The 27616-nt window shown below is 45.4% G+C and overlaps 2 protein-coding genes across 7 annotated transcripts in view; both read right to left on the bottom strand.

Annotated features, from left to right (window-relative positions):
* LOC127008671 (insulin-like growth factor-binding protein complex acid labile subunit) overlaps positions 1 to 3744 on the bottom strand; it is an 89698-nt gene extending 85954 nt beyond the window's left edge. Inside the window, exons 1-2 of one of the 3 annotated variants that reach the window (XM_050880974.1) lie at positions 3668 to 3744; positions 1883 to 2239 (exon numbers count right to left, since the gene is read on the bottom strand). The gene's annotated coding sequence lies outside the window, so the exon portion shown is untranslated. Of the gene's footprint in view, positions 1 to 1882; positions 2240 to 3589 lie in introns of all 3 variants that reach the window. The other 2 variants (XM_050880975.1, XM_050880972.1) reach the window with 2 other exon arrangements.
* A 12892-nt stretch (positions 3745 to 16636) lies between these two features.
* The window catches only part of LOC127008667 (uncharacterized), a 31246-nt gene continuing 20266 nt past the window's right edge, over positions 16637 to 27616 (bottom strand). For all 4 annotated transcript variants that reach the window (XM_050880967.1, XM_050880970.1, XM_050880968.1 and 1 more), the window contains 5 exons: positions 25756 to 26844; positions 23064 to 23173; positions 20388 to 22610; positions 19696 to 19932; positions 16637 to 19265 (listed from right to left, as the gene is read on the bottom strand). In XM_050880967.1, coding sequence (XP_050736924.1) covers positions 19207 to 19265; positions 19696 to 19932; positions 20388 to 22610; positions 23064 to 23173; positions 25756 to 26844 — 3718 coding nt within the window. In that variant the 3' untranslated portion in view covers positions 16637 to 19206. The remainder of the gene's footprint in view (positions 19266 to 19695; positions 19933 to 20387; positions 22611 to 23063; positions 23174 to 25755; positions 26845 to 27616) is intronic.

Below are 27616 nucleotides of genomic sequence, written 5' to 3'. Positions count from 1 at the left end.
AGGTTAGGTTAGGTTAGGTTAGGTTAGGTACCCGGTGCCAATGTTTCCTCTTCCTTTTGCACATTAAGACGAACATGCAGCGAGTGTACACTAGTTGTTTTATTTCTACATTTACGTCAGTCGTTCGCATACCTCTCCTCCTTTCGCTTTAATTGCTTCAGTAAAACACATGTGCCCTACACCTGAAATCACACACACATACACACACACACACACACACACACAAAAAAAAAAAAAAAAGAGCTGTATAAATCAATCTCCTCCCCTCTCTCTCTCTCTCTCTCTTTTCGGAAGCCATCTCCATTAACACCCGTCTGCTAATTGTACACCCGAGCATGACAAGCATTAGGATCTCTCTCTCTCTCTCTCTCTCTCTCTCTCTCTCTCTCTCTCAGTTAATTGCAGGTAATCTTCGCCTCAAATTCCGTTGCCTCTCAAAAATTAATAAGCTAAAAATAATTAATAAACATGAATAATTAAAAACACTAATTTACTATTTAACGAACATATTAATAAACAATAAGAACGTTAACTAAATTCCGGAGATGTATATGTATTTTTTTCTTCTTTTTATTGGTATTTCATTAGTATACTGGCGAGTGACTGATCATGAACCTTCTACCTTATTATTCTAGAGGTTATTTTTTATCGTCATTGTTTTCATCGTTTAGTTTCTCGTTTAGACTGGCGTAAAAAATGGCATTGCTTCCCTTTTTTTCAACTCATCTCAGCTTTTTTTTCCTTTTTTTCCTTTTCGTTTTAAACACTTACCTTTTTTTTTATTCTGGGCGAGTCAAGTCTTAATTATTTGTTGGCGAATGAGAGTGGACGAAACTGAATAGAATGAATACAAAAACTAAATAAGAAAATGGAAGGGACCGAATAAAATTACTACTACTACTATTACTACTACTATTACTACTACTACTGTTACTACTACTACTAAAAACAATACTGAATTAACAACAAAATATGAACGTGAATAACAAACTAAGAAAATAAAAGAAGCTTTACAAAGAAACTCAGTAAGCAGAAAAAAATAAGAAAATTGAGGAAACTGAGAAACTAAAATACTTTGAAGACATTTATTAAGAAACTGAATAAGAATAAGATTGGTGAGTGTCAAAAAATTGGTTATATTTTTTTTTTCCTCCGTGTGTGTGTGTGTGTGTGTGTGTGTGTGTGTGTGTCCGTTCATTATCAAGCTTTGTCTTTCAGCTACACAATTGCTTAATTTTTTTTTTTTCCTCTCTCCCCAAGATGGTTGTCTTTTCTCGTTTTTTTTCCTGTACACGGCCATAAGTATCTCTCTCTCTCTCTCTCTCTCTCTCATATACCCAACGTAACAAAGACTTGAGATACCTTTACCCCACCCCTCCTCCTCCTCCTCCTCCTCCTACTCCTTCTCCCATCCTCCTCCTCCTCCTTCTCCTTCTCCTTCTCCTTCCCCCCCCTACTCCTCCTCCACTTCTTCTCCTCCCTCCTCCACCTTCCTGTATTTTCCTTCCTGTACACAGCTTACGTCAATCATTTTTCCCCTCTACACAAAGCTGAAGATTCTGGTATTATCCCTGTACATTCCTGGCTTTACCTGCACGAGAACGACAAAGGTGAGGAGATGGAGGAGGAGGAGAAGGAAAGGGATGGAGAGAAGAAAGGGAAGCGGTTGTGGAAATTATATATGCGTCCAGCCGTCTGTGTGTGTGTGTGTGTGTGTGTGTGTCCGGCCACTACCCACTTAACTCAGTCGCTCGCCTCTGTGTGTAATCTTTCCAGCTATCTCAAAAGGGACGTCTCTCTCTCTCTCTCTCTCTCTCTCTCTCTCTCTCTCTCTCTCTCTCTCTCTCCGTACCCGACAAACAACACTCAATTTCCACGTTACCTTGATAATGATTTCCTCTTCTCATTTCTTCTTTATTTCCTCTTGATTATTCTTTTTTCTTCGTCTTGTTTCTTCCCTTTCACTTCAATTTCCCGGCGAGTAATATTTCCACACTTATTATTCTCCTCCTCTATCAGCCCCAACTTCCGCTCATTTCATTGTCTTTTTTTTATCTCCAGGTGTAATCTCCGTGGGGGTTATTTGCAGGTGATTACGAAGACCGGGAGTGCGAGAGCGTTTTGCAGGAGTGGGTGAACGGGAGGCAAAAAGTTTGATTTGTGAAGCGTGTTACTAATAGCGAGGGGTGACTTCAGAGTTTCCTGTTGCTTGGTAACGTTCCCTGCGCTTCCTCTGCCTCTGTAGGAAGGAAACCGCGCCGTAAATCCCCCCTGCTCGAAAGTTATGAAATTTTGTTCTGGTTTAACTTTTAACACTAGTAACTATCAGAACGGAGGATTATCAAACAGAACTGCAATCCTGGTTACGCTTCCCGCTCTTTCTCTTCCCTATACAGAAACCCGCGGCGTAAACCTCTGCTCGAAAGTTATGAAATCAGGTTCTGGTATAACTTGTAACACTAGTGCTTGTCAGACCTTAAGACTATCAAACAAAACTTCCAGCGAAAACCAAAATCCTGAGGGTGATATAAACTTTGTCGCTAGGTTATATCCCCCGTTCTTCTTCCTTCAAATTCCTACTCAAAGGTACAGCATATATAGTCTGGTTCGGGTTTCTTTTGACACTGGCGACAAACGGAACTTGAAGGAATAACCAAAACCCTGAAGACTGTAAAACGAATGCGAGTCAGAGCAATCAACCATGACATCCCATAAGCCGATAGTATAACGTTATCAGTTTGCATCCATCTCAAGGCAATTTTAAGAGGCCATGACACTCGGATGAAGCTTTCCCCGGCCACAATGAAACTCGGATGAAGCTTTCCCCGGCCACAATGAAACTCGGATGAAGCTTTCCCCGGCTACAACGAAACTCGGATGAAGCTTTCCCCGGCCACAATGAAACTCGGATGAAGCTTTCCCCGGCTACAACGAAACTCGGATGAAGCTTTCCCCGGCCACAATGAAACTCGGATGAAGCTTTCCCCGGCCACAATGAAACTCGGATGAAGCTTTCCCCGGCTACAACGAAACTCGGATGAAGCTTTCCCCGGCCACAATGAAACTCGGATGAAGCTTTCCCCGGCCACAATGAAACTCGGATGAAGCTTTCCCCGGCCACAATGAAACTCGGATGAAGCTTTCCCCGGCCACAATGAAACTCGGATGAAGCTTTCCCCGGCCACAATGAAACTCGGATGAAGCTTTCCCCGGCCACAATGAAACTCGGATGAAGCTTTCCCCGGCCACAATGAAACTCGGATGAAGCTTTCCCGAACCCGGATGGCCACAATGAAGCTCTCGGCCACAATGAAACTCGGATGAAGCTTTCCCCGGCCACAATGAAACTCGGATGAAGCTTTCCCCGGCCACAATGAAACTCGGATGAAGCTTTCCCGGCCACAATGAAACTCGGATGAAGCTTTCCCCGGCCACAACGAAACGCGGATGAAGCTTTCCCCGGCCACAACGAAACGCGGATGAAGCTTTCCTCGGCTACAACGAAACTCGGGTGAAACTTTTCCCGGCGAAGCAAACTTTTGAAACACGACACGGGATCACTAGCAGAACGACACTCAACGACACACACTCTTCTCGCCTTGACCACTGGACGCGAGGCGGGAGGAGAGACGAGAGGAACCAAGCTGGCCGAGGACGAAAATAAAACCTGGTCAAGCGTGGAGAGAGGGAGGGAAGAGGGTGTGAGAGCGACAACCTTCCTCTTCCGCGTCCACCAGGCGACTGAAACTTTGCGAACGGCGAACGCAACGAGAGAGAATGGGAAGATGGAACCATCTCTCTCTCTCTCTCTCTCTCTCTCTCTCTCTCTCTCTCTCTCTCTCTCCTTTCCTCGCTAAGTCAAAGGAAAGTGAGATAAAAATAGGTGTGCAAAGTGTTCAGGCAGGAAAGTGTGTGTGTGTGTGTGTGTGTGTGTGTGTGTGTGTGTGTGTCATGTCAAAATAAATATGCAGTTCGTCTTATTCACTTCTCCTTTTGTTAATATTTTTGTCATTATTCTTATTATAATTATTGTTACTATTATTATTATTCCTCCTCTTTCTCCCCTTTCTCATCTCCTCCTCTTACTCCTCCTCCTCCTCCTCCTCCTCTTCGGACATCTGGCATGGACTTGTGGCTGTTTCGCCTTGATGGTTTAGGGAAGCGGTTACCCGCTCTCCATCCTCGCCTGGCTGTTGATGCGTCTGTCTGCACACCTGTGTCTGTGTGTCTGTGTGTCTGCCGATCGGTCGCTCTGTATTATCAGTATGATTTCTGACTTGCGGTTCCGGGTGTAATGGTGTTTCTGATTTTTTTTCTTCTATATTTGACGGTCAGTGTGTGTGTGTGTGTGTGTGTGTGTGTGTGTGTGTGTGTTCTTTTCTGTAGCTGACCGTCAAATACACACGTGTGTGTGTGTGTGTGTGTGTGTGTGTGTGTGTGTGTATATCTATATAGATATATCTATATATATATATTTATATATATATATATATATATATATATATATATATTTACATAGAGAGAGAGAGAGAGAGAGAGAGATATTGATAGATAAATAGATGATAGATATAAAGATAGATAGATAGATAGATAGATTTTAGCTTTCTGTGATTATTACTGTAGGTGTTTAGGCAAAAAGATGACGATTTAATGACACTGTAAAATCACCAACGAATTATCAGCATCAAACTATTTAACATTATTCTTTTGAAGAGTTTCTTGGCCATAACTTACAGTACGTTTGGCGGACATCTTTGATTCCCATTATCAAGGATCTTCAACCAGGAATGAGCATGTCATGTATTTTTCAGCTAGTTTTTGAAATGTTCGTCTTGAACAGGATATCTTACGCAGGAGGGCGGGCCAAGAATTTAAGGATGCCAACTATAAAACTTGTTGGCACCCTGACATCCGTTTGTGCATTGTAGATCTACAGTGTAGTATATATCGTGGCACACATTACAGGCTCCTCAGACTTAACACCGCGGCAGAACAGTCAACACGACAGGCAGTGAACAAGCCAACACGACACGCAGTTAAAATGTTCGTCTTCGGCAGGATGGCAGACCCAAAGCACTTTCTGTGTGCTGGAAAACGCTCACCCTGGCTGTCGCTGGCGTCGTTGCTGCTGATTGTCTCGCTGCTTTTCTCTTCAGCAGCAGCACGGGCAGAGCCGCCGTCCCTCACTAACCACTGCTTGGGCGAGAACAGGCCGTTGACGCCAGACGTTATCAACAGTTACCAGGACACTTGTGGGATGACTTACACGAAAGCGCGAGGCAGACTCGACTTCACGTGTACATCGTGTGGCCGCTCCTGCTCCAGCGACGACGGTCTGATGTGCGTCCAACTGGTTCAGGATGCCACCAACGGTGCCTGGAACCGAGGGTGTGTGTGTGCCAGGACCAAGCCCAAACAGGGCAACGAAGCTGGGTCGGTCTAAAGCGGCAATGCTTGCTAGAGGGGGTGAAGAAAGAACAAAAAGAGGACGAACATCTATAAATTTTATCTTTAAATGTGTTAAAAATAGTAAGAGTCTTTAGTTCATTTGGTATTGTATTCCAGCATTATGTAATGTGTATATTATAATGTACATGTGTATGTATGACTGCACGTGTGGCGACACCCGGTCGGTGTCGCACAACAGGATGTCTAACAACACGTCGTGCTTTTGGCCGTGGGAAGCTGTGATGAACTGACACTAGGATCAGCAAATGATGACTTTCATCAACAGTCATCAACCGGAACCCACACCCTTCTGGACGAACTACAAGCAAATAAAACGGGCGAACAACGCGGAGAAGGGAGAGAAGACGGGTGACGGGCAGGTGAGCGGTGCTTTGCCGCTCCGCGCCCTGCAGCGGTGTGCCTGTCTCTGATTTCGTGCGTCTCGCTCACGTAAACTGTAAACCTTGTATACAACTGTTAATATAGTTAAAATACATTTGGTATTTGTATTAACCTGAGAGAGAGAACTAAAGTGAACTAAAGTGATCTTATAACGGCTACCGCTCGGCCACACATCACTTAACTAAAAGGCTATTGTGTTGTCTCAACCACTTCAATCAACTGGAGAACGCAGGCAACGGTACACCGGACCTGACGTGAGATAACAGTTCGCGCCTTTAAAATTATTAAATATAACACTTAACATGCACCAACTTAAAAAGTAGACACTTAAAAATTGATAACAGTTATGCTCCAACACAGTGTAGACAATATTCAAATAAAGTTGTACGCAGTTGTGAAAAAAAAATCAAATAAAAATGATTTCTCTTGTACCTTGTATGGGACGAACCTCTGCAGCTGTCTGTCAGGAGCTTCGGCGGTAGGTACAGTTATAGTTTCCCTGCCATGCGAACACCATTGCTAAACAATGGGGAGGCGGTGGCTGAGTCGACAGAGTGACGGCGCCGCGTTCAGGAGGATGCAAGTTCAATCCCCGCCCGGTGCCACCAAGATGGGATTTTTCAGCCGCCGTCGAGTGGCTTAAAACTACCCACATGCTGTCCAGAAGACCACTTATCAACCCGGACTCTAGATTCTAGGAGAGCTCCGGGAGGGCAGCATGAGCCAATGCAAGATGGCGCCACTATAAACACTCGCCTGCGCCAGAACGGGCTGGTCCGACCATCAGGATCCACCGGGAAGAAGCCTTGGGTCGACCATCAAGCCCTACCACTACCGGCGCAATAGGCCGCGACGTAAAAAAAAAAAAAAAAAAAAAAAAGGTGTTCAAAGATGATCTTTTCTTTGTGCAACAAATCTCACGATGAAAGACTGATCTCTAAACATTTTTGATCTTAAGAAGCATCGCCTACGAGGAAAACTGTTACAAAGTTTAAAACACGAAAATGGAAAAAAACTCCCGCATTTAGTGCTTCAGTGCAACACGACTGACTCATTAAAAAAAATTCGACCCTGCTTCCTTCACCTTGATGTTCACTAGGACAAAACGCAGCCTTGGGGGCCAATTAATGCAGTTTCACTTGGGCTTTAAGGACAGACCGCCTGGACTGGATCATGAGTTGTGTGTGGTCTGAATATCTATGTAAATCTATACGTAAAAAAAATATCAGTATCATGGGGCAGCTTCTCCGTGGCCTCTTACAAGGAGCACCGCCGAGAGTGGTCAGGGTGGAATAATGTTAGAGGTGGATGGATAGATAAATTGACAGATAGATAAAAGGACGGATAGATGGCAGATACTAGTAGGTGAGAGGGAGGGAAAGGAGGAAAGGGAAAAAAATAGATGAAAAATAAATAGAAAGAAAAGGGAAAGAAAAGAAGGCAGTTTAACACTTTTTTTTTTTTTTTTTTTTTTTTTACGTCTTGGCCTATTGCGCCGGTAGGCGGGGATCCTAATGGTCGGTCCAAGGCTTCTTCCCGGTGGGGCCTGATGGTCGGCCCAGCCCGTTCTGGCGCAGGCGAGTGTTTATAATGGCGCCATCTTTCATTGGCTCATGCTGCCCTCCCGGAGCTCATCTTTAATCCTAGAATCTAGAGTCCGGGTTGATAGGTGGTCTTCTGGACAGCATGTGGGTAGTTTTTAAGCCACTCGGCGGCGGCTGAAAAATCCCAGCTTGGTGGCACCGGGCGGGGATTGAACCAAGGCCTTGATTGAACTCGCGTCCTCCTGAACGCGGGGCCGTCTCGCTATCCGTTCAGCCTACAGGGACATTAAAAATACATGCTGTTTTATATATATATATATATATATATATATATATATATATATATATATATATATATATATATATATATATATATATATATATATATATAACCCGCCTTCCCTCGTATTGCAGAAACACTTTTTTTTTTTTATCTGGTCTTCCCCTTCGTCTCTAGATGCACCTTCCCTGACTCAACGACAATCTTCTCACAACCAACATCCTCCCAAAACGCCGTGGTCCCTCTTTTCTTCTCCCCCATCCCTCTCACTACTTTATTATCTCGGAAATGCACGCCAGTCTCTCCTTTTCCCTATTACTCCACCCCCCACCTCTCTCTCTCTCTCTCTCTCTCTCTCTCTCTCTCTCTCTCTCTCTCTCTGGGTCGTATTACAAGTCCAGTCAGAGAAGTTTCGGGTCCCTACAGAGTTCGGGATGAATAACTCTGTAGGGACCCGAAACTTCTCAGATTGGACTTGTAATACGGCCCTCTCTCTCGAGCAGCAGCGTGCCCCGCCCATGAGAGGGTCCAAGCTGTGAAGTGCGCCCACCGGAAACAGCGTTGTAACATATTTTGGGCACTTGACGTCAATCCTCTCCCAGCGGTTGACGAAGCTTGCTCCTCCTCGTTTGTATTGTACTGTACGAATGTGTTGCGGCAAATATAATACAGGCCGGTGCCTGCTGACCACCTCTCAGGCAGCGTACAAATAAAAATACAAAAATAAAAATGGCTTTAATAGTTGTGACTTAGAACATTGTAACAGATACTTGGCCATAGAAAAAGGGGTTCTGAGAGAAAAAAAAGGGACTATGCAAATGAGGTAAATAGTGGACTGAGGCACTCTGTATGACGTCATGCAGCATGCAAGGGGGGGGGGGGCATCACCACCGGGTGACAAACATTTGTGTGGGTGCAAAAATATCCACTTACTAGTAGAAAAAAAGGTAAGCTAAAATAAATCTCTAGAATTAGGGATGCCATCATGGCTTACTTAGAGGATAATGACGTCATGAGCAGCTCAAAGCATGGGTTCCGAAAGGGAAGATCGTGCCTCTCCAACCTGCTGGCCCACTACGACTGGCTGCTCCAAGGACTTGCGGAAGGAGGTAATGTGGACGTCGTGTACCTGGATTTCTCCAAGGCCTTCGATCGGGTCGATCATGGCATCCTCCTCCACAAGCTGAAGGCCATGGGGATAACGGGTGAGCTGGGTGTGTGGCTGCACAGCTTCCTCACACACAGGACACAGGCAGTCGCTGTCGATGGCCACATATCACAGCAAGAAAAGGGTGTCAGTGGCGTCCCCCAGGGTCAGTCCTCGGCCCCCTGCTTTTCCTGGTCCTGATGGGTGACATGGAGGAAGTGGTCGACAGCTCCCTTCTGTCTTCCTTTGCGGATGATACCACCCTCAGCCACAGGATTAGAGAGGAAAGTGACACTTTTAAACTACAGACAAACATACGAAAGATCTTTGAATGGGCAGAAACAAACAATATGAAATTCAACGAGGAAAAATTTGAACTACTGAGACTAGGGCCCAACACTGAGCTAAAAGACTCCACCATCCTATTTTCAGGGGGACAGAAAGTGATTACACCAAGCCGTGTCGTCAAGTGTCTTGGTGTTCACATGAACAACGACGCCACCTTCCAGCACCACATCAAGGAAACAGCCAGCAAAGCCAGGCGGATGGTCGGCTGGGTCCTCCGAACCTTTAAGTCAAGGGAACAGGAGGTCATGCTGGCACTGTGGAAGGCACTCATACAGCCAGTACTCGACTACTGCAGCCAGCTCTGGTCACCCCACAAAAAGGGTGACATACAAGAGCTGGAGTCGGTACAGAGGGCCTTCACCAGGACAATTAAAGTCATGAAGGGCCTCAATTACTGGCAACGCCTACAAAAGCTGGGGCTATACTCTCAACAGATAAGAAGGGAGAGATATGGGGCCATATATGTGTGGAAGGTATTGGAACAGCAAGTGCCTGCCACCCCAGAGCTACTAGAGGCCAAAACAAGTGAGCGTACCGGTCGCTTATGCGAGAGACGGGCTCTCCCTTCAACAGCACCAGGGAAAATAAAGAATCTCCTCGCCTTCAGCCTCTCACACAGTGGTCCTAGGCTCCTCAATGTGTTCCCTAGATACGTCAGAGACACCACAGGCTGCTCGGTCGCCAGTTTCAAAAAAGGACTGGACAACTTCCTGCAAACGCTGCCAGACGAGCCTCCTGTCCCAGGCTACACGGCTTACTGCAGGGCAGCCTCAAATTCTGTGCCGGACCAAATAGCTCTCCTATGGGAGGACTCTCGGGCCGGCTGCAGCGGTGGTCCACCACAGCTGTGAGGACTACCCTCTAGATTCAACCAAGTAAACCAAGTAAGCAAGTAAGTAAACTGGTTTTCTCTTTCGCTGACATGCACATTATCTGAATATAAATCAACTAAGTTAACCTGTTTATAACTGTTCCATGCATATTGTTCAAACTGATACAAATTAACAAAAAAGTGGTTACCGTATCAAAAGATTTATCCCATTTTCTATGAATCTCGGAGAACATGGCCGTCACTCTGCCTGACAACCGGATCACAGGAGAGGATGCCCGCCGCTTTGCCACCATTTTAATGCCGAGATTTTCTCTTTCTACTACACAACCGGTCTCACACGATCTCTGCGTGCAACGAAACACACGAGAAATTAATCCAGACAAGAAAACGTTTTGCCGTCGCCAGGGATCGAACTCGGGACCAACGAGACGGGAGAGCCACTCCTTTTCAGTCGGCCAAAGAGATACCCCGCTCGCTGAGTGGGTTATGGGAGGCTTGCCCATCAGGCCTAGTCGCCGCACTACATATGCCAATATTTCCAGTCTTTCTATATACGGTCTTTGGTGATACGCTGTCGTACGGGAGAGCGCCGATCCAAACTTCCAAAGGCTTCACTGACACTCCATTGAGTGACTCCGGGATCAAGCTCAGGTTCAAGCTCTAGCGACAATAACAAACCCTCGTGGTGTCTCTGGAGGTGTTGACGCTCAGCTCCTCGGCCCTCAGCACCACCTGCCACCCCGCCAAGGCCCTCACCACCACCACCACCATGGCACAGGGAAAGCACATGAGCAAGAAGGGCAAGGGCGGCCAGAAGGCTCCCCCCAGCCTGAAGAAAGGGAAGCGACAGCAGGCACCCACGAAGATCAGGAAAGGCTGTGAGTGTTGCTGCTCCTCTGTACAGTCACTCCCCACACACCCTGAACAGCTTCTGCGCTGCATTTGACACATTGTGCATATGAGCGGGTGTCAGGGGATGCTGGGTATGAGCGGGTGTCAGGGGCTGCTGGGTATGAGCGGGTGTCAGGGGCTGCTGGGTATGAGCGGGTGTCAGGGGCTGCTGGGTATGAGCGGGTGTCAGGGGCTGCTGGGTATGAGCGGGTGTCAAGGGCTGCTGGGTATGAGCGGGTGTCAGGGGGTGCTGGGTCTTAGTTAATGCACAGATCTTCTTGATGGGTAGAACAGCGTTGCCAGATTGTCCTGCTCAGCCTTTCATATTTGCCTATTTTCGACCCAAAAGCTGTCACCTCCACCTCAATACTAGATTCGGTAAAATTCTAGTGTTTGCCCATACTCCCCCCTCCCCCCCCATACAAACCTGGGGACCTGATGGGAATGCGGGGTTTCGGGTGGGGGACACGAAATTCGTCGCAATCCCGTATTTTTTTAGTGTGGGGGGGGGGATAAAAACTCCCTAGATCTAGGGAAATTCCCTAAAATTAGGGATTTTTCCCTCCCACCACCACTTAAATAAGCGTTTGCGACGAATTTAGTGTTTCCCATATGGAAACCATGCACTCACTGGATCCCCAAGCTTGTTTTGGGAGAGAAGCGTAGTGAACCCACCAAACGATGCTCACCTAACCATCTGCCGTGGCGCCGGAGGCCATCTGCGCTCACATAAACCGCCTACACCACACTGATGCCCTCTCTCTCTAGTAGGTTGTCACCTCATCGCAAGGTTTTTGTCCTCCAAGTAGAGTCCGTGGCACCAAACACAGTGTATCTTGATTGTTTATCACTGACTCAAGTAAAACCACCGGCTAGCCGTGATCCGTCCAACGCCGCGCCTTAAACAGTACTGCGGGTTCTACAGGAAGTGCAGGCTCTCGAACCTCCTTCCTGAACTGTTCGAACGCGTGAATCCTTACTTACCGCATTTTGAATCTACTTCACGGGTTCATATTCCCAGTATACAAGGTGATTGTGGATATTGACTCTGTGCCTCCAGAATACGATAATATGCCTCCATATATCATAGTTGAAAAAAAACAAAGTACTTAAAAGTAAAGAAGCCAAATTAATCTCCTTCCCCCAACGATCTTGGGGGACCCGCGTGAACTCGGGGTATTTGGGTGGGGGAGCATATTTAAACTACAACCGAACTTTACAACTTGCTAACGGGGGGGCTTTGCCCCCCTCGACCTCCCCCCTCTTAAAGTACCCCAACCGAATAGCTAATCGAGGGATATTGAACACAAGTAACCTGCGTTCGAACCTGCTTCACGCATTCTTACGTGATACCAAACCTGCTTCACGTGTTCGTACGTGCTATCAGTAAGTAAATACATAGTCGTATATGATGGTTGCAAGATTCCTATGACGTAAATTACTTACCGTTTAGATGCTGTAACGGGGGGCTTCACCCCCCTCGAACCCCCCTTTGGTATGGAGAGTGAGTGAAATTGCGTGGTTTCCGTATGTTGTAAAAAAACCTGGAATGTATGAAATTTCCCTACATCTAAGTAATTGTAAGGAATTTCCCTATATCTAGGGTCTTTTTCAACCCCCCATAACTCAGAAACTATGCATTTGCAACGCATTTCATGTTTACCACCGCATTCCCCGGTCTCAATGGCCCCCTAGCCAATTTTGGTTGCGAGGGGTGAGTATGGGCAAACACTAGAATAATACCCTTGATTCATTTATAGTTATTGTTGAAATGGTTACTTAATGATGTCTTTCTGCAGTGGTTAAGTGACCAAAATACGCAGCGTGGGACGGCACAAGGTGGCGGTAAGGGTGGTCCACTACGCTGGCAGGTGGTACCTATCGGGTGGGAGCGGGGTGGTGACAGCTGCACCTCAGGCATTGAAAAGTCAATCATTTAGTGATATCCATAAAAAAATACTATCTCCATAATAAAAGCAAACATTATAATTTGTCCAGAAGTAAGCAGTCTCAAAATTAGTAATTATCCTCTCTTCAATAATCCCCATGTTTTCTTCTCATAGACCGTAACAATCTACTCATCTTTTGCTATAACCAATTACACTGTAGATTATGTGTTTGTGAGATAATAGTTGTTTCCTATGCTTAATTTTACCACTGTCTGATACTTTGCCACACTGATTTGCTCCAAGTTGCCAATCCTCAACATTCATCGTCACAACACCCCCCCCCCACTGTGCCTTACAAAACAGGTTACAATTTCATCAACTAAGAAATTCAAACAAATCCCTAATTGGGGGCTTCAACCTCCCACCTGCTATGGGAGGCCTCGCCCTCCGATTTGATCTGATGTCATTTCAGGTGATAGCCTTTGCAACAGCCCCCTGATGAGCCTCATTTCATCCTCACTTCTTTTTGCTGTCTCTTACATTTTCTTCTTCTTGTTCTGCTGGTCTGTCTATCCCCTTTCACCTTCTCTTCACATTCAACACTTTCACCTATTTATATATATTTTTTCACTTTCTTGATACTTTTTCACATTAATTTGTCTAGTTTCACTTTTCAAATCAATTCTTGTCTTAGTTACCTTTCTCTTAGTTTTCAGAATTTGTGTATTATCTCTTAACATTTTCTGCCTCTTCCTTTAGAATTTGCGTATTATCTCTTAACATTTTCTGCCTCTTCCTTGTTTTCAAAGTCAAATAAAATACTTTCTGAGACTTGTTCCTTGTCTTCTGCTTATGGTTATTGTAGTTTTAAAATTTTGTACCTTTCTTCACAGTATAGTAAAAAATGCTCCAGATTTTCTGTTGCTGCTTCACACACTGGGCACGCTGTATTTTCTCCGAAGAAGCGGACCCTGTCATGTAGGGGCGTGCTATTGGTTCTAGCCCGGAAAAAGATTACTGAGGCTGGTCTATCGTCAAACAGATGGTCAACTTCCCCCTTTTTCTTCTGCCTGTATATTTTTAAATTGGATTTTTGTACCATCGCCTCCACCCACTTCTTTGTATCCCATTCTAATATTCTCTTTTCCAGATCCTCTCTTCTCATCTGTTCCAGCATTTGCATATGATATTAATTCCTAGTTTTAAAAAATTCTACTATTCACAGACCATACATCTGTTCCACTTGCTATTGTGCTCATTATTTTTTCCACCATATCATTCCTTCTTCCTTTGATTATACTTTGTATGTACGAAACTTTGTTTTTTATTCTTCTAGTCTCAAAGAGTGAGGCGCCCATTTCTCCCCATATTCCTTCTTCTGCAGTGTACCTTCTAGCTCCTAAAATCATTCTAAATACTGCAATCTCTATGGTTTGTAGTTTCCTTATTTCATCCTTATTGAAATCTAAAACACTTGCACCATGGAGTAACACAGGTATGACCATTGATTTCCAGTATGATTTTCCAATCAACATCTTATTGCCTTATCGACCCACCCACAGCTGCATTGGTTTGGGCTGTTGCTGAATATTTAGGGCTGCTCCTCAGTCTATGGCTGCACAAGCAGTGGGTCTCATTCATCCAGCAAGTCATGCATTGGTGCATCAAGATTCATGTAGATTAATCCACACATCACTGGACCATGCACACAACACCACTGGGACTCCAACCTGCTCCAAGATCCTCCAGAGATTTAGTCTGGAACTGCAAGGTCCCAGTTACCAAGGGTGCCACAAGGGGGCACTCAGAAGGTCTTGACAAGGAAGAGACTATGCACCGGCAGAAAGGACTTACCCACTTGGCCTTCTTTTCTCTGGAGCCACCCGGCGGCTGCAGCTGAAAGCAAGAGACAAGCAATCTTCTACCTCACTACAGCACTGGATGCATTTCCTGTCCTGCTATGGAGGCTTACCCTCATAACTGTGCCTTTCCTTTTTTTTAACTTACGTACTTCCTTCTTAATTAACTTATGTACCTCCTTCTTAATTGTGTAATATTGTAGTTCAAGCATCATTAGAAATAGATCAATCATTTTGTACATCATGATCAAGTTGCTCAGTGGCCCGTAGCACACGCTCACACCAGTTTCTTCCATTTTCCTCTCCAGCCCGAGCCATCGCACCCAAGAAGGCAAAGGCGAGGGAGTCCATGATGGTGCAAAAACAGCTCCAGAAGGCAATCAACAGCAATATTGAGGAAGAAATGAAGAAGCGTGCTTCTAAGGATTCCACATCCTTCAAGGTAAGGCAAGCAAGCCTGTGCATGTTTCCTGCATGCTGGAGTACATGACTTCTCATCCACATTGACATATTATGTACCAATTCCTGGTTAAAAAAGCTTAACCTGCTAACTCCTGGCTCATATCTTCATTTCAGCTGTTCAAGAAAGTGAAGCCAGAGGATGAGAAGTAAGAAGAAGAGTAATATGCAGAAGTGTTAATTATATTAGTTGTTCTGAATAATATATTATTATAATACATATATTTTTCATGGTTTTCTTTGTCAACCTGAAAGCAAACCTTTGTTCAAATTTGCTTTAAGATCAGATGCATTTTCAACTATGATCCATTATTTCTCAGAGCAGCACAAAGGCACTCCTTGCAATACTTATGGGCACCTAGTTGGACAGTGGCACCGAGCCACACCGTAGTTCATTATTCCAAAAACAGCCATAAAAATGTTATTAAAAAGGATCACAGAGAGCCCAGCAGTTATCATGGGCTAGAGTGCCAGGTGCTGAAGCTCAGTGGTAGTTATATGGCAAGATCCCTTCAACTCAACACTGAGTCAGTTAATCCTGTGGTGATACCTTTGCCAGCTAAGCATTTGGAGGATGGCAGTATACTATTATCCGCATACAGTTCTGTTGCCCATAATTACTCAGAGAAAGCCATGAGATTGGCAAAATTACAAAGTTCCTTCTAGTAGTCAACAAACACCCCTAAATATTGTTAAAAATGTTACTCCTAACACTTTTTTTCCATAATGAAGATACTAGTCCATATCTCTGATCTAGGAATGTCATTTTGACTTAAGTATTGCACCAAAAACAATATAACTGGCAACAACAAAAAGGTGTTGGTCCACAGGTATTGTAACATTTTTATATCGTGCAAGGAATGCAATTAGGTCTTATCAGCTCTGCGTCAAGTGATTCAGCCGAGCCAGCCGTACATGTGGTAATTGTTAGGGATGGGGACGTGGCTCACACAGAAATTGTGGCAGGCATGTTATGGAGCTATCAAGCTCTGAACTCATGGAAGTCTCTAAAAATTCATCTCTTTCACTCCCACCTCAATTTCTTCCCAGATAACCTCAAATACATCATTGACAAGCATGGTGAAAGGCTTTACCAAGACATTGCTCTAATGGAGAGCAGGTATTAAGGCAGACTCAGTCCCAACACGATGGGTCAGATTTTAAGTGAAATTGGAGTGCGACAAGTTCTGCTAAATAGAATGTTTTCAGTGAGATATTCAAGAATCCTAGTTCAGTAGCACAAAATGAAAATCAGATTTGAAATCAGTGATATCAAATTAGGTGGTAAAGTTGGAAGAATACACTGTAGCTGCGCACGGCTGCGGTGCTCATCTCCATGCCATTGGCCCTTGAGCCTATAGTGGGTAAGAACCCACCATAGGGCCACAGGGCCACTGACATCCATGTTACCATTTTACCTTCCCCAGGTACCCATTTATCGATCATCCTGAAGAGAAGGATGAACAGCTGGGTGGGCTACGCGTCGGCAGCCTAGGTTGGGAGCTGCACTGAACAGAGGAATGAATGATGGGAGGTGTAAAACAAAAATGCTTTATAATCACATATTATAATAATTGACAAGTTTCAGGAAGAGACAATGTGAAAGATGTACAAAAATATATCCTCCTTCCGACACATCAATCACATTACTGGCTTGGGGCCGGAAAATACACATCGCCCAAATGTCTTGAATATTAACTTTTCTGAGTCTAAAAATATGTAACCTATATGTACAGAAGAAACATACTCTGAACTCTTCAATGCACTGACCCTCTACATGACAAGGAGCCTATGGTAACTAAAGAAAAAACCTTTCACGCCATCATATGTCTCGGCAAGTTGCCTGCCTGCCTGTCCCTGCCATCAGCTCGGTAACAGTTGTTCCAGTACAGCAAGGAGTAGCAGTCTCAATATTGCACACACATCCACACACACACACACGTATAAACGCATACAATTCTACTTTCATTGTCATACTTTAAAACATAAATGTAAAGTGAGATCTTCACTATTAAAATAGTTAAGATGTCATTTGATTATATTACTATACAGTTTTGCACTGTAACACTTTCCCAATTAATCATTACACACTAGAATGTCATAATGCCCATAATTATGGAATATGACTATCATTATCAGTGACTCAGTTTTTTCCTTGACATAGAAATTTCACGGAACTCGATAAATACAATAAATTAAAAATATTAAGACATACAATGAATCTTAAGTTATATTCAAACCATTTCACTTCAAGAGCATATTCACACACTAGCATCAATCATATTAGGATTAAAATGCATGTATTTAGCATGTACTGTGATGTACATGAACCTCCCTTGCAGCTAAACAACCCCAGAAGGATATTCTTTAAAGTAACAATAAAAATTAAAATGCCATAGCATGAATTAATTCAGCTACAACTTGTTTCCATTCTACTCAGCCTTTCCTTGGTGTTACAAGTGACCATCAGTACATAAATGAATTACTACCTACCCCAGCATCTTTCTTGCTGCTAGTATTGGTCAAAGGGCAGTGGCAGCCTTATTTATATAGCATTGAGCTTTATGAGCCTTGAATTGGACTTGAAGGAGCAAACATGAGAGATGGTGGAAGTCTTCAAGGCATGGGACCAAACACAGTGCTTGCAGGAAACAGCTGTCAGCCTCTCCCTCTTGAAACAACTTATCTATCACTTAAGGTCTTGTCAGTTCAATGAAAAAACTCACTACCTTTGGGTCAGTATTCCTGCTGTATTCTACTCTACCAGAAGCATAGCATTCACCAATACCTTGCTCTGACTGGTGACACTAAACCATCCTTGGCCTAAAGTCTGGCTGGGGGCAAGCTGAGCCACATTCATAGTTGAGTGCCTTTTCACTGCAGCTATTATAGATAAAGTCCAGATTATCAGAATTTCTTTTTTACATGTATCACTTTAAAAGAACAGAAAAATTTCTATTACTAGATGAATCACTGTATCTTTAAGAATGAGGTAAGTAAAATAGATTTTGGCACCAACTTAAATTTACCACTATCTTAAATTGTCACATTCCTGATTGTGTGTGATATATATATATATATATATATATATATATATATATATATATATATATATATATATATATATATATATATATATATATATATATATATATATATATATATATATATATATATATATATATATATATATATATATATATATATATATATATATATATATATATATATATATATATATATATATATATATATATATATATATATATATATATATATATACTGTTGTCATAAACTGGCTTCTGTAATATCCAGTTTGCTCTACCAACTGCCACTGGTGATGAATTTGCAGTGCACAGATGAAAGCAGCTGAGATACTGCACGAGTCCTGTTGCCTTGGTACACTACATGATAAAAGACTACCTGAGAAGAGGGTGCTTGAGGTGACACTGCAGGCACTTGCTTCAACCCATCTGTGGTAACGTCGCTCACACACTACCTTATTCCTATGTATATACACATACATTATACATATGTGTAACCAACTTCTAGTAATAGTCTGGGGGGTACTTCCTCTTAATTTACTAGTAATTATAATAAACCCTGGATGTCAAGTTAACATTATATTCAAGTGATCACCCTTACCACTGATGATTCCTTGCTTATTGCACAACCTACATGTATTTGATACTTTCTGTAAACTGTTGGTCAGTGCACAAAGCTACGTTATTCCCTTGCTACTTCATGCTTAGTCCTTGGCACTGATCTCTCTGGTCTTGGGAGAATAAACTAAAACAGTACAACCAACACTATTCTCCAAACGATATCATATTTTCCTGCCTGGTGCACTGGTAAATCCTTGGCAGTGGACTTATTCCCACTATAAGAATCAACTAGAGCAGTACAACCAAGAATATCAAAACAATTACACTAAACAACACACCCTGGATAACCTGACTTCATCGCCAAGGCTTGCCGCACTGAGGGACATGGGCGGGGCAGCCACAGACCAGCCCTACAGGAGAAAAGGGGAATTTTGTGTCTCCTGGCTGGGCGTGAGAGAGCTGACTGACGGACGGAGGTGCTGTGTCCTCCTGCCACACACACTTATTTCAGAGTTCCTTCCCACGCCTCCATGCGCTGCTTGGCTTCCAACCTCTTGCGTGCTGCAGTAGAAGGTATTGGTAAGGGCAAAGGAAATGGGACTGTATTGGTGGCACTGTGCAGGTATACTTGAGAATTTATATCATGGTGAGGAACATATGCCAATGCCTACTGATGCAATAAGCTGATGCTGACAAAATATGAGAACTCTTGTAATGTCTCATAAGTTAGTGGAGAACGCATGAATATGAATAATCAAAGAATTAGATCATTACCCAAGAAACTTTAGATAAATTAGTAACAAAATCCCTAATTGAAAAAGGGCTGGAGAAACTGTGGGGGTACTTCCTCTTAATTTACTAGTAATTCTAATAAACAAGGCATAACTTGCTAGAAAATAAAAAGAGCTGATGAAACCAATGACATAACTGCAGAGAAAGTATAAATAACTGAGAAAAAACAGAGATGCATCTTACAGTCCCTTCATCTAACCTTTGGCATCCTTGAGCTTTTGCCTCTCAGCCTCCCTGACCTCTCTTGATATGTTGACCTTAAGGCCGAGCGCCCCAGACACCAGGCGGCGAGCCAGGGTTGCCGAGGTGGCTGGTCGGGGCTTGTAGGGCAGCAGGGCGTCGGTGATCCGCATGGCCTTGGCACGAGAGGTCTTGGTGGCGCTGGACAGGGTGCGGGTCTTGAGGAATGGGTGCCTCACGTCCAACGCCTCAGCAGCTGTGGGTGGAAGGTGGAGTGTTAGGTGAGGCGCTATGCTTGGTTGGTTGGCTGGGTGTTGTGGTTGCTGTGCATAACTGCTTCAACAATATTTATTCTCCAAAGCATGTCATCCACATCATACATATATATTTCAAGGTTTCCCCATCAACTCGGTCATTAGGTTTTTAGGATCCATGAAGGCCACAAACTATGTTACCTTTCCCATCATTGTAAGTTCCCTGGTGGCAAAAACCTCGCCTACACATCCCCTGCCCTCTTCAAAACCCCATTGCTGATTATTTACTTCACATGACTTAGATCCAGTCTATGATCAGATTTAATTGCAAGATACTGTAATACATGAAAGTCAAAGATCTTTTTAATAATACATAGGGAGCTTATCCCAGCAACACAGTGATTGGGAGAGGACTTTACAACAATTATAAAAGAGAAGAAATACATAGTTCACTCACCACTGAGAGCTGTAGAAAAGATCCCGAGGGCATGAGTGTCATCCACCCACTTGATGTCAAAACCATTGGAATGGAACTGGCCAAACACCATCATGAGGTCCTGAGTCTTGAACGAGGTGGGGAAGTCGTATATCTCGATGACGTGTGCATAGTCATCCTCGTTCATCTCGGCCTCGGAGCGTGCCTGAAAGCGGCAGTAATCATTGACGGGTTTCTCCAACTTGACGTTGCCGAGGGTGTCGCTGAGCTGCTGCTTGAGGTCGGGGTCGAGGCAGTCCCCCGAGTCATCATAGAGGCTGTCCCAAGAGTCCTCAACCTCATCAGCCCAGTTAAATGCAAACTTCTTGCTCGCCTTCTTCTCTTCACGTTCCTCTGTGGCGCTGTTCTGCTCCTCAGTGCTGGCTGGCTGAGGTGTCTCTCTTAACTCTTTTTGGTTTTCAGTCTCCGGGTAATCCCAGGCTTCCTTTGGTGAGGGGTCTGGCTTGGGGCTGTGGTGGTCTGTGTCAGTTTGGTTACTGTCTATGTGATCTAGGCAAGTCTCCGTGTGTTCTGTGTTGGTGTGGCTGAATGCGGTGTGGTCTGCTGAGTCCTGTATACTGCTGCTCTCCTCCAATGGACGGACCGGGCTGCTGCAGAGACTTGGCTCGCTGCTCGGCCCTGGAGACCTCGCTGCATTGTTTAAGGATTCCCTGGAGGGTGTCTTGATGCTCTGACTCTGGCTGTCAGCATCGCTATTATCCAGAGGTGCTGCGCCATCACTCATGATGGATGTCATGGAGTTGTCCAAGCTGGCAATGTCCTGCTCTGGCAAAGAGGGTGTGGTTGGTGGACTTGTTCGTGCGAGGGCCTCCTCCCTCCTGAGTGTGCTGGGAAGGTGGACAGGAAGGGTGTGGCAGTGGTCCATGGGCTCCCTCACTGGATCTCCACTCTCCCCAAAGTCTAGCGCCACATTAGGCAGTGACCCAAGCCTTCCTGAGGGAGGCTTGCCCTGAGAGCCCCGGAAGCGTGGGGGACAGTACGGGGCATTGCTCTTAGTGGGAGTCATGGGGTTGGATCCTCCCATGCCTCCCACTCTCCAGTTGAGGTTGGGGTTGTGTGGGGAGCGTTCCAGGCTCGGGTTGTGTGGGGAGCGCTCTAGGCTGGGGTTGTGTGGGGAGCGCTCCAGGCTGGGGTTGTGTGGGGAGCACTCCAGGCTGGGGTTGTGTGGGGAGCGCTCCATGCTGGGGTTGTGTGGGGAGCGCTCCAGGCTAGGGTTGCGGCTGCTGGCGCGACTGCTGCTGTAGCGGTCATAGTTATCATACCCACGGTCTTGGCGCTCATAAGTGCTGTTGTAGAAGATGCGTTCACAGCTCCCTGCCCCTCGTTCCAAAGGAGTGGGTGCCCGGGGGGGCTGCTCACCCATCCTGGGCATGTGGTGGTCACTGCTTGGCTCCCGGCTACGTGAGTGCTTCCTCCGAGATCTCCTCTTCTTGGACCGCCGCCCTGACTCTGCCTGGGGGGCCATGATGTTCTCCTTGCTGTGGACACTGTGGTGGCCATCTCGAGGTGGGGCGGGGCTCTTTTGGCCACTCTGCCCCTTGTGGTATTCTGAAGGGTGGGGCCCGTCATCGCCCCCCCGGGAGTCTGTGTCCTGGTTAAGGCAGCGTTCTATCAACTGGTACGTCTGGTTGGAGAATCGCCCGCCCCCTGTCCCGCCCTTGTGCTGCCTGTGGTTCCCCCCTGTTGATTCCCTGCCATTGTGTTCCCCTTTAGCCTGAGGTGGCTTACCCCTCACCCTGCTTTCATTCTCCCCATCAAACAGGGATGCCTGGCTGCCCTGCCGACCATACCTGTTCCTGCCACTGTACTCAGAGGCAATAGAACAGATGGAGTAGGTTGGGGAGGGTGGGCGGGCCAGGGGTTCCAGGTCCAGCAGGGGGGTGGGGGTGGCACGTGCTGAGCCTGAGGTGTTGGAGGGGGCGTGTCTCCTCCCCCTTGGCACATACAGCACCTGGTCTGGCCGTCTCCCTCGCCCCTTGTTGTATATGTCACTGGCATTGGTGGCGTTGCTGCACTCGCTGTCGGTGCGCTGCCTGCCCACACCAGGGTAGGTGTTGTAACCAAGGGACTCCTGAGGGCCTGTGCGGTGATGTGCAGGACTGTGGGGGTGGTGGGCAGGGCTGTTGCCCTCCTCGTAGCTGCCTCTTGCTGGGGGTGGCCGGTAAATCTGGGCTGAGGCTTTGCCTGTTGAGGTGAGAAAACAACGGACATTGTAAACTTGTCTTTGTTTAGGAATTTTAAATTATTTCAGAAAGCATTTACATCAAATAAGTAAAAAGCATGAAAATTTTGCCAATAATGCATCATATCAAGAGTTAAGAGCACATTAAAAATAAGTAAAACTTGAATATCATTAATGAATCTTAATGGAGCAAATGACAGTGGTATATTTTATGGTTTTCTTATTCAAGTACTAAAGACTAATGAGAGCCAATGGCTTGAACCTCTTACTTAAGTAATGAAGACATTGAAACAGAAAATGTAAGCCATGACAATAAAGAGATAAAGCAACAGGAGAAAAGACTCGGTCAGAAATCTCAACCAAGCAACACAGTACTATAGGAGAGGGAGGAGAGGAAACAGCGGGCAATACAACCAAACCGAAGAGAGACAAAAACAGGGCAAGCAAATTCTTACCACGTCTCCTGTTGCTGTTGGTTTCTGGAGGCATGGTGACTGGCATAGTGTGGTGACCCTGTCTGCTGGGGGAGGTGGTGACACTCCTGCTCCCACCACCACTGTACAACCTGTGGGAAGACGGAGCTGGTGAGTGTGTGGCATGGCGAGGCTGAAAGGTGATCAGAAGACGCGAGGGAGTGAAGGGGATGAGGAAGTATAGAGGAGTGATAGAAGGGTATGAGGGGATGATGGTGTGAGGCAGTGATGTAACGGAATGAGGGAGTATTGTGAAAGTATGAGGGGGTACTAATGAGGAAATTATGAGGAGATAGTTGGTGTGGTAGGAGGTAAGTAGGGTGACAAGACATTGAGAGATAAAAAAGAGGAAAAAGGGGTGCGGGAGGGCCCTTACGTGGCAATGAGACGACTATTGGTGATTGGTGGTGAAGGAGGTTAGGTTAGGTTAGGTTAGGTTGGGTAGGTTAGATTAGGTTAGGTTAGGTAGGAGGTTAGGTTAGGTTAAGTTAGGTTGGGTAGGTTAGATTAGGTTAGGTTAGGTAGGAGGTTAGGTTAGGTTAAGTTAGGTTGGGTAGGTTAGATTAGGTTAGGTTAGGTAGATAGATTAAAGTTGATATAAAGATAAACTCCTTGTCATATATAACACCAAGGGTCCTATAAAGTTACCCATGGAAGTCTTGGGAATATTAAAACAATCTAAGTAAACACAGGAAGTCAATCTATGTCAGGAGGTGATTGGTATCCCACTGAAGTCACATGCTCTGGGAAGGAAGAGGGGGACAGGAATGGAGCCGTGGAGGGTTGGATGAATTTTAAAGAGATGAGTGAGTAAACAAACAGAGGATCCAAGCCAAAGACCTAGATTTCCGCACCCACATTCACGCATATCTATAAATAATGCTCTAATGTAGTAAAGAGATGAATATGAAAACTGTCAGTCTCCTTAAAAATGATCAAAAGAACCCAAAATCACAAAATCAATACCAAATTCCCATATCCTGAGAAGTAAAAGAATATCATCAAAATACTACCCAAATCATTTTCAGTTACCCGAAGCAAGAAACGTGAAACCCAGGAAATACACCCACGCAAAGGCTCAACAAATTTTAACCAATTACGAGTTCTGAGGACCGAAGGGATGACTCAACATATGATGGATGGCGTGGATAAATATAGCACCAAGGGATAATGCACTGTCGCCCACACACACACACACACACACACACACACACACACACTCACTCACTCACACACACACAGCTGGGGTGGCAGCGTGTGGCATGTACCCCACATAACAGGCTGAGTGGTATAAATAGTGTAGATCAGCTGGCTGCCTCTCCCTCCCTCCCTTCCTTCCTGGCTCCCTGTTTCCCTGTCTCTCTTTTTCTCGTTCTCCACCCCTTTCCCTCTTTTTATCACTATGTCTGTTGCTGTTCCTGTTTCTGCCTGTCTGCTTACCTTCCTCTCCACACACACACACACGACTCAATCACTGGCTAAACATCTACTTCCACACCTGAACACCTGCCTGACAGAGGTGGGAAGTCGTAATCAGGTCTTGTAATCCTTGTACCAGAGAGGGGTAGGGGGAGACAACAGGGAAGGGACTGACTAGAGGGGGGAGTGAGCGAGTGAGAGTGAGCAGGTTCAAGAGTTTTCCTTTCTACCTTCTACATGTCTCTAACCAAGCAATATCTATTTTTATGCGTAATATTCCCCTCTATAACCCGAATTACTAAAGAAAAATAAAAGGAGATCATTCTTTACATATATATTACTCTAGTTTCTCAGCCTGATAACATTCGAGAAAAAAGAGAGAGAGAGAGAGAGAGAGAGAGAGAGAGAGAGAGAGAGAGAGAGAGAGAGAGAGAGAGAGAGAGAGAGAGAGTGTGTGTGTGTGTGTGTGTGTGTGTGTGTGTGTGTGTGTGTGTAGTATGGGGCCTGGGTGCTGATGGGAGAGGTAAAGAGACCTGCACTAAAGGAAGGGGGAAGGAGGGTAGGGAGGGGCAGAGGTGGCAGGGAGGGTAGAGGAAGGGGGGGGGGGGGTACTGGCAAGCTCCCAGGTGTAGTGCCAGTTACCTTGGCATACACCATACCCACTGCACTACATCACCACCACCACCACCACTACCATCATCTCCACTACTCCCACCTCCACTGTGTTTATGACTATCTGCTATGCCATTATTTCCCTTGCAACTAAAAATATTATAACTGGTGGTTACTATTCCTACTACTACTACTACTACTACTACTACTACTACTACTACTACTGCGATCTCTCTCTCTCTCTCTCTCTCTCTGCAGCATCCACAGTCATTCTGCACTCCTTCATCATGTCTTCTTTGGTCTAAGTTTCCCACCTCTGTCTCAAACTCCTGCCTCTCTCACCCTCCTCACTTCCACTACCCTCATTCATTCTCCTCACATGTCCAAGCCACCTCAGCCTCCCTCCCTTCATCACAGCACTAAGGGTCATTTTCTTACACTTTACAGCGCTCAAGTACACATAGGCTTTCGTAGGAGTTTTGGGCATTTCCAGGGGTAGTTCTATGACCCCTATGATAACTTCACCCATCTTCTATACTTGAGACTTTTTGATAGAGATCCTCATGAAAGGTTAATATGGAGACTTGAATACGAAGCTTGATTCAGATTAAGTAAACAATTCAGTAAGAACACACACACTAACCTGCTCTCACACTCCTCACTGTAGCCTGAGTTTGTGCAGCCTTGTCTCCTTGTGTTGGTTCTCAAGGCACTGGACGCCTCCCCCACTGCCTTGAACTTCTTGCGTAGCCCACCGTCACCCACCCCGGCACTGTTGGTCCACTCTGATCTATGCGACACTCTGCCACCACTGGGTTCGTCACTTGCCTTGCCTGACCCTCGTATCGTCACTGTTTCAACCACTCTCCTCTGCCCAGGGTCTGCGTTCTGCCTTATTGTCACTGTTTCAATCACTCTCCTCAGTCCTGGGTCTGTGTCCTGTATCGTCTGTTTCTCCTGTCTGCCGTTCACATGCTCACTGTTCTTGTCTGGCTGTGGCTGTTCGGATTTGTCTTTGTGGCGTCTGTTCTTTCTGTTTCTCCGCCTCTTGCTGTGTGTCTCTTCGTTTGTGGCTTTATCCTGGTAATTGCCGGTGTCCTGGGTGGTGTCCGGATATGCTGCGCGGTGCTGCGGGGACACACTGCTCCTCCACTGCCGCTGACGGGACTGACTGCTGCCGCTGCTGTGACTGCGGTTGTTCCTGAACCTTGGAGGCTGCTGTGATTGTTGTGTTGGTCTCTGGTGTGGTTTCTCTCCTCTCCTTGGCTGCTTCTCACTTCCGTTGGTGTGAGGTGATGCTGCCGGTGCTCTGATGACCTCCTGCTGGGCCTTACTCGGTGCTTTCTCCGGTGCACTCTGAGTGTAGACCTGCACTTGTGGCTGCCTCTGTGTGCTGTGCTGGGCCTGAGGCTGCTGTCTGTGTGTGCTGAGCTGGGCTGCTGGCTGCTGCTCCTGTTTGGCTGGTTGTGCTGAGGACTGCATGCACTCCTTCCTGTTGTCTACACCATGTTGCTGTTGCTGCTGACTGGCCGGCAAATGTCCCTCTTCCTTGGTGATGGGGCGCCTTATACGAGGGGAGTCCGGGGGGCTTGGGGCAGACCTGAATGAGACAGCTGTACGACGCTGGTCTCCCTCACCTACACTTACGGACGTGAGAGCTGGGAAGTGGTCCTGGACTGTGCTGTGGATGAGGTAGCGGTGGCGGGGGTCCACTGCGGGGAACAGCAGGGCTCTGAAACAATGCAAACAGCTGCAATGAGACACAGGAAATGATAGCGAGTGTCAGCAGTGATTCTGAAACTCATTGTTGCCTAGTCTTGTTTTTGTTCTAAGGAGGGAAAGGGAAGAAGAAAGGAAAAACTGAGTAAAAAAATGTCAATGAGCAGTCATTTAGTGGTAACAGCCATGTCATCCCACACATGGATTCTCTCAAACTTTCCAAACACTAACAAACATAATGTATATTTTTGCTTCAGGAGATAATTTTTTAGGATTGGTCAAAACAACAATCAGCCCAACTTTTCCTCCTTACACAGTAGGTTCATGCAAGTATATATAGGAGAAAAAATATTGAAGAGCCCCATTCCATTGCCACAAAGTCTCACCTCAATCAAGCAGAGATAATGTCAATAAAAAAATAAAATAAAATAAAACACTGAGCAGGACTTGTAATTAAAAGAAATCTTGCAGCGCTCAGTAAATATAACACACAGACACACACACACACATGCACACCACAAGCTACATCAAACATAGGGATTCAATACAGGAACACTTATCTAATCAATGACATGACATACTTCAACATAAAGAAAAAATAAATAAGAAAAAAAAACATTCCTCCAACCACCCCCAAAGGAATTCTCGTTTTTCCCCACATTGATCTGTATCTGTGACACTTCACCCGGTAGCTGCAGGGACCATGTTTCTTAAAGGCCCCTCTGAGCGAGAAAAATGAGAAAAAATCATCACTCACGCAAACCATTTCATAATATATATCAACT

Source organism: Eriocheir sinensis, chromosome 38 (assembly GCF_024679095.1).
Source record: "Eriocheir sinensis breed Jianghai 21 chromosome 38, ASM2467909v1, whole genome shotgun sequence".
Lineage (NCBI taxonomy): Eukaryota > Metazoa > Arthropoda > Malacostraca > Decapoda > Varunidae > Eriocheir > Eriocheir sinensis.
The sequence above is the reverse complement of the archived record's forward strand: the minus strand, read 5'-3'. Positions and strand labels throughout refer to the sequence as shown.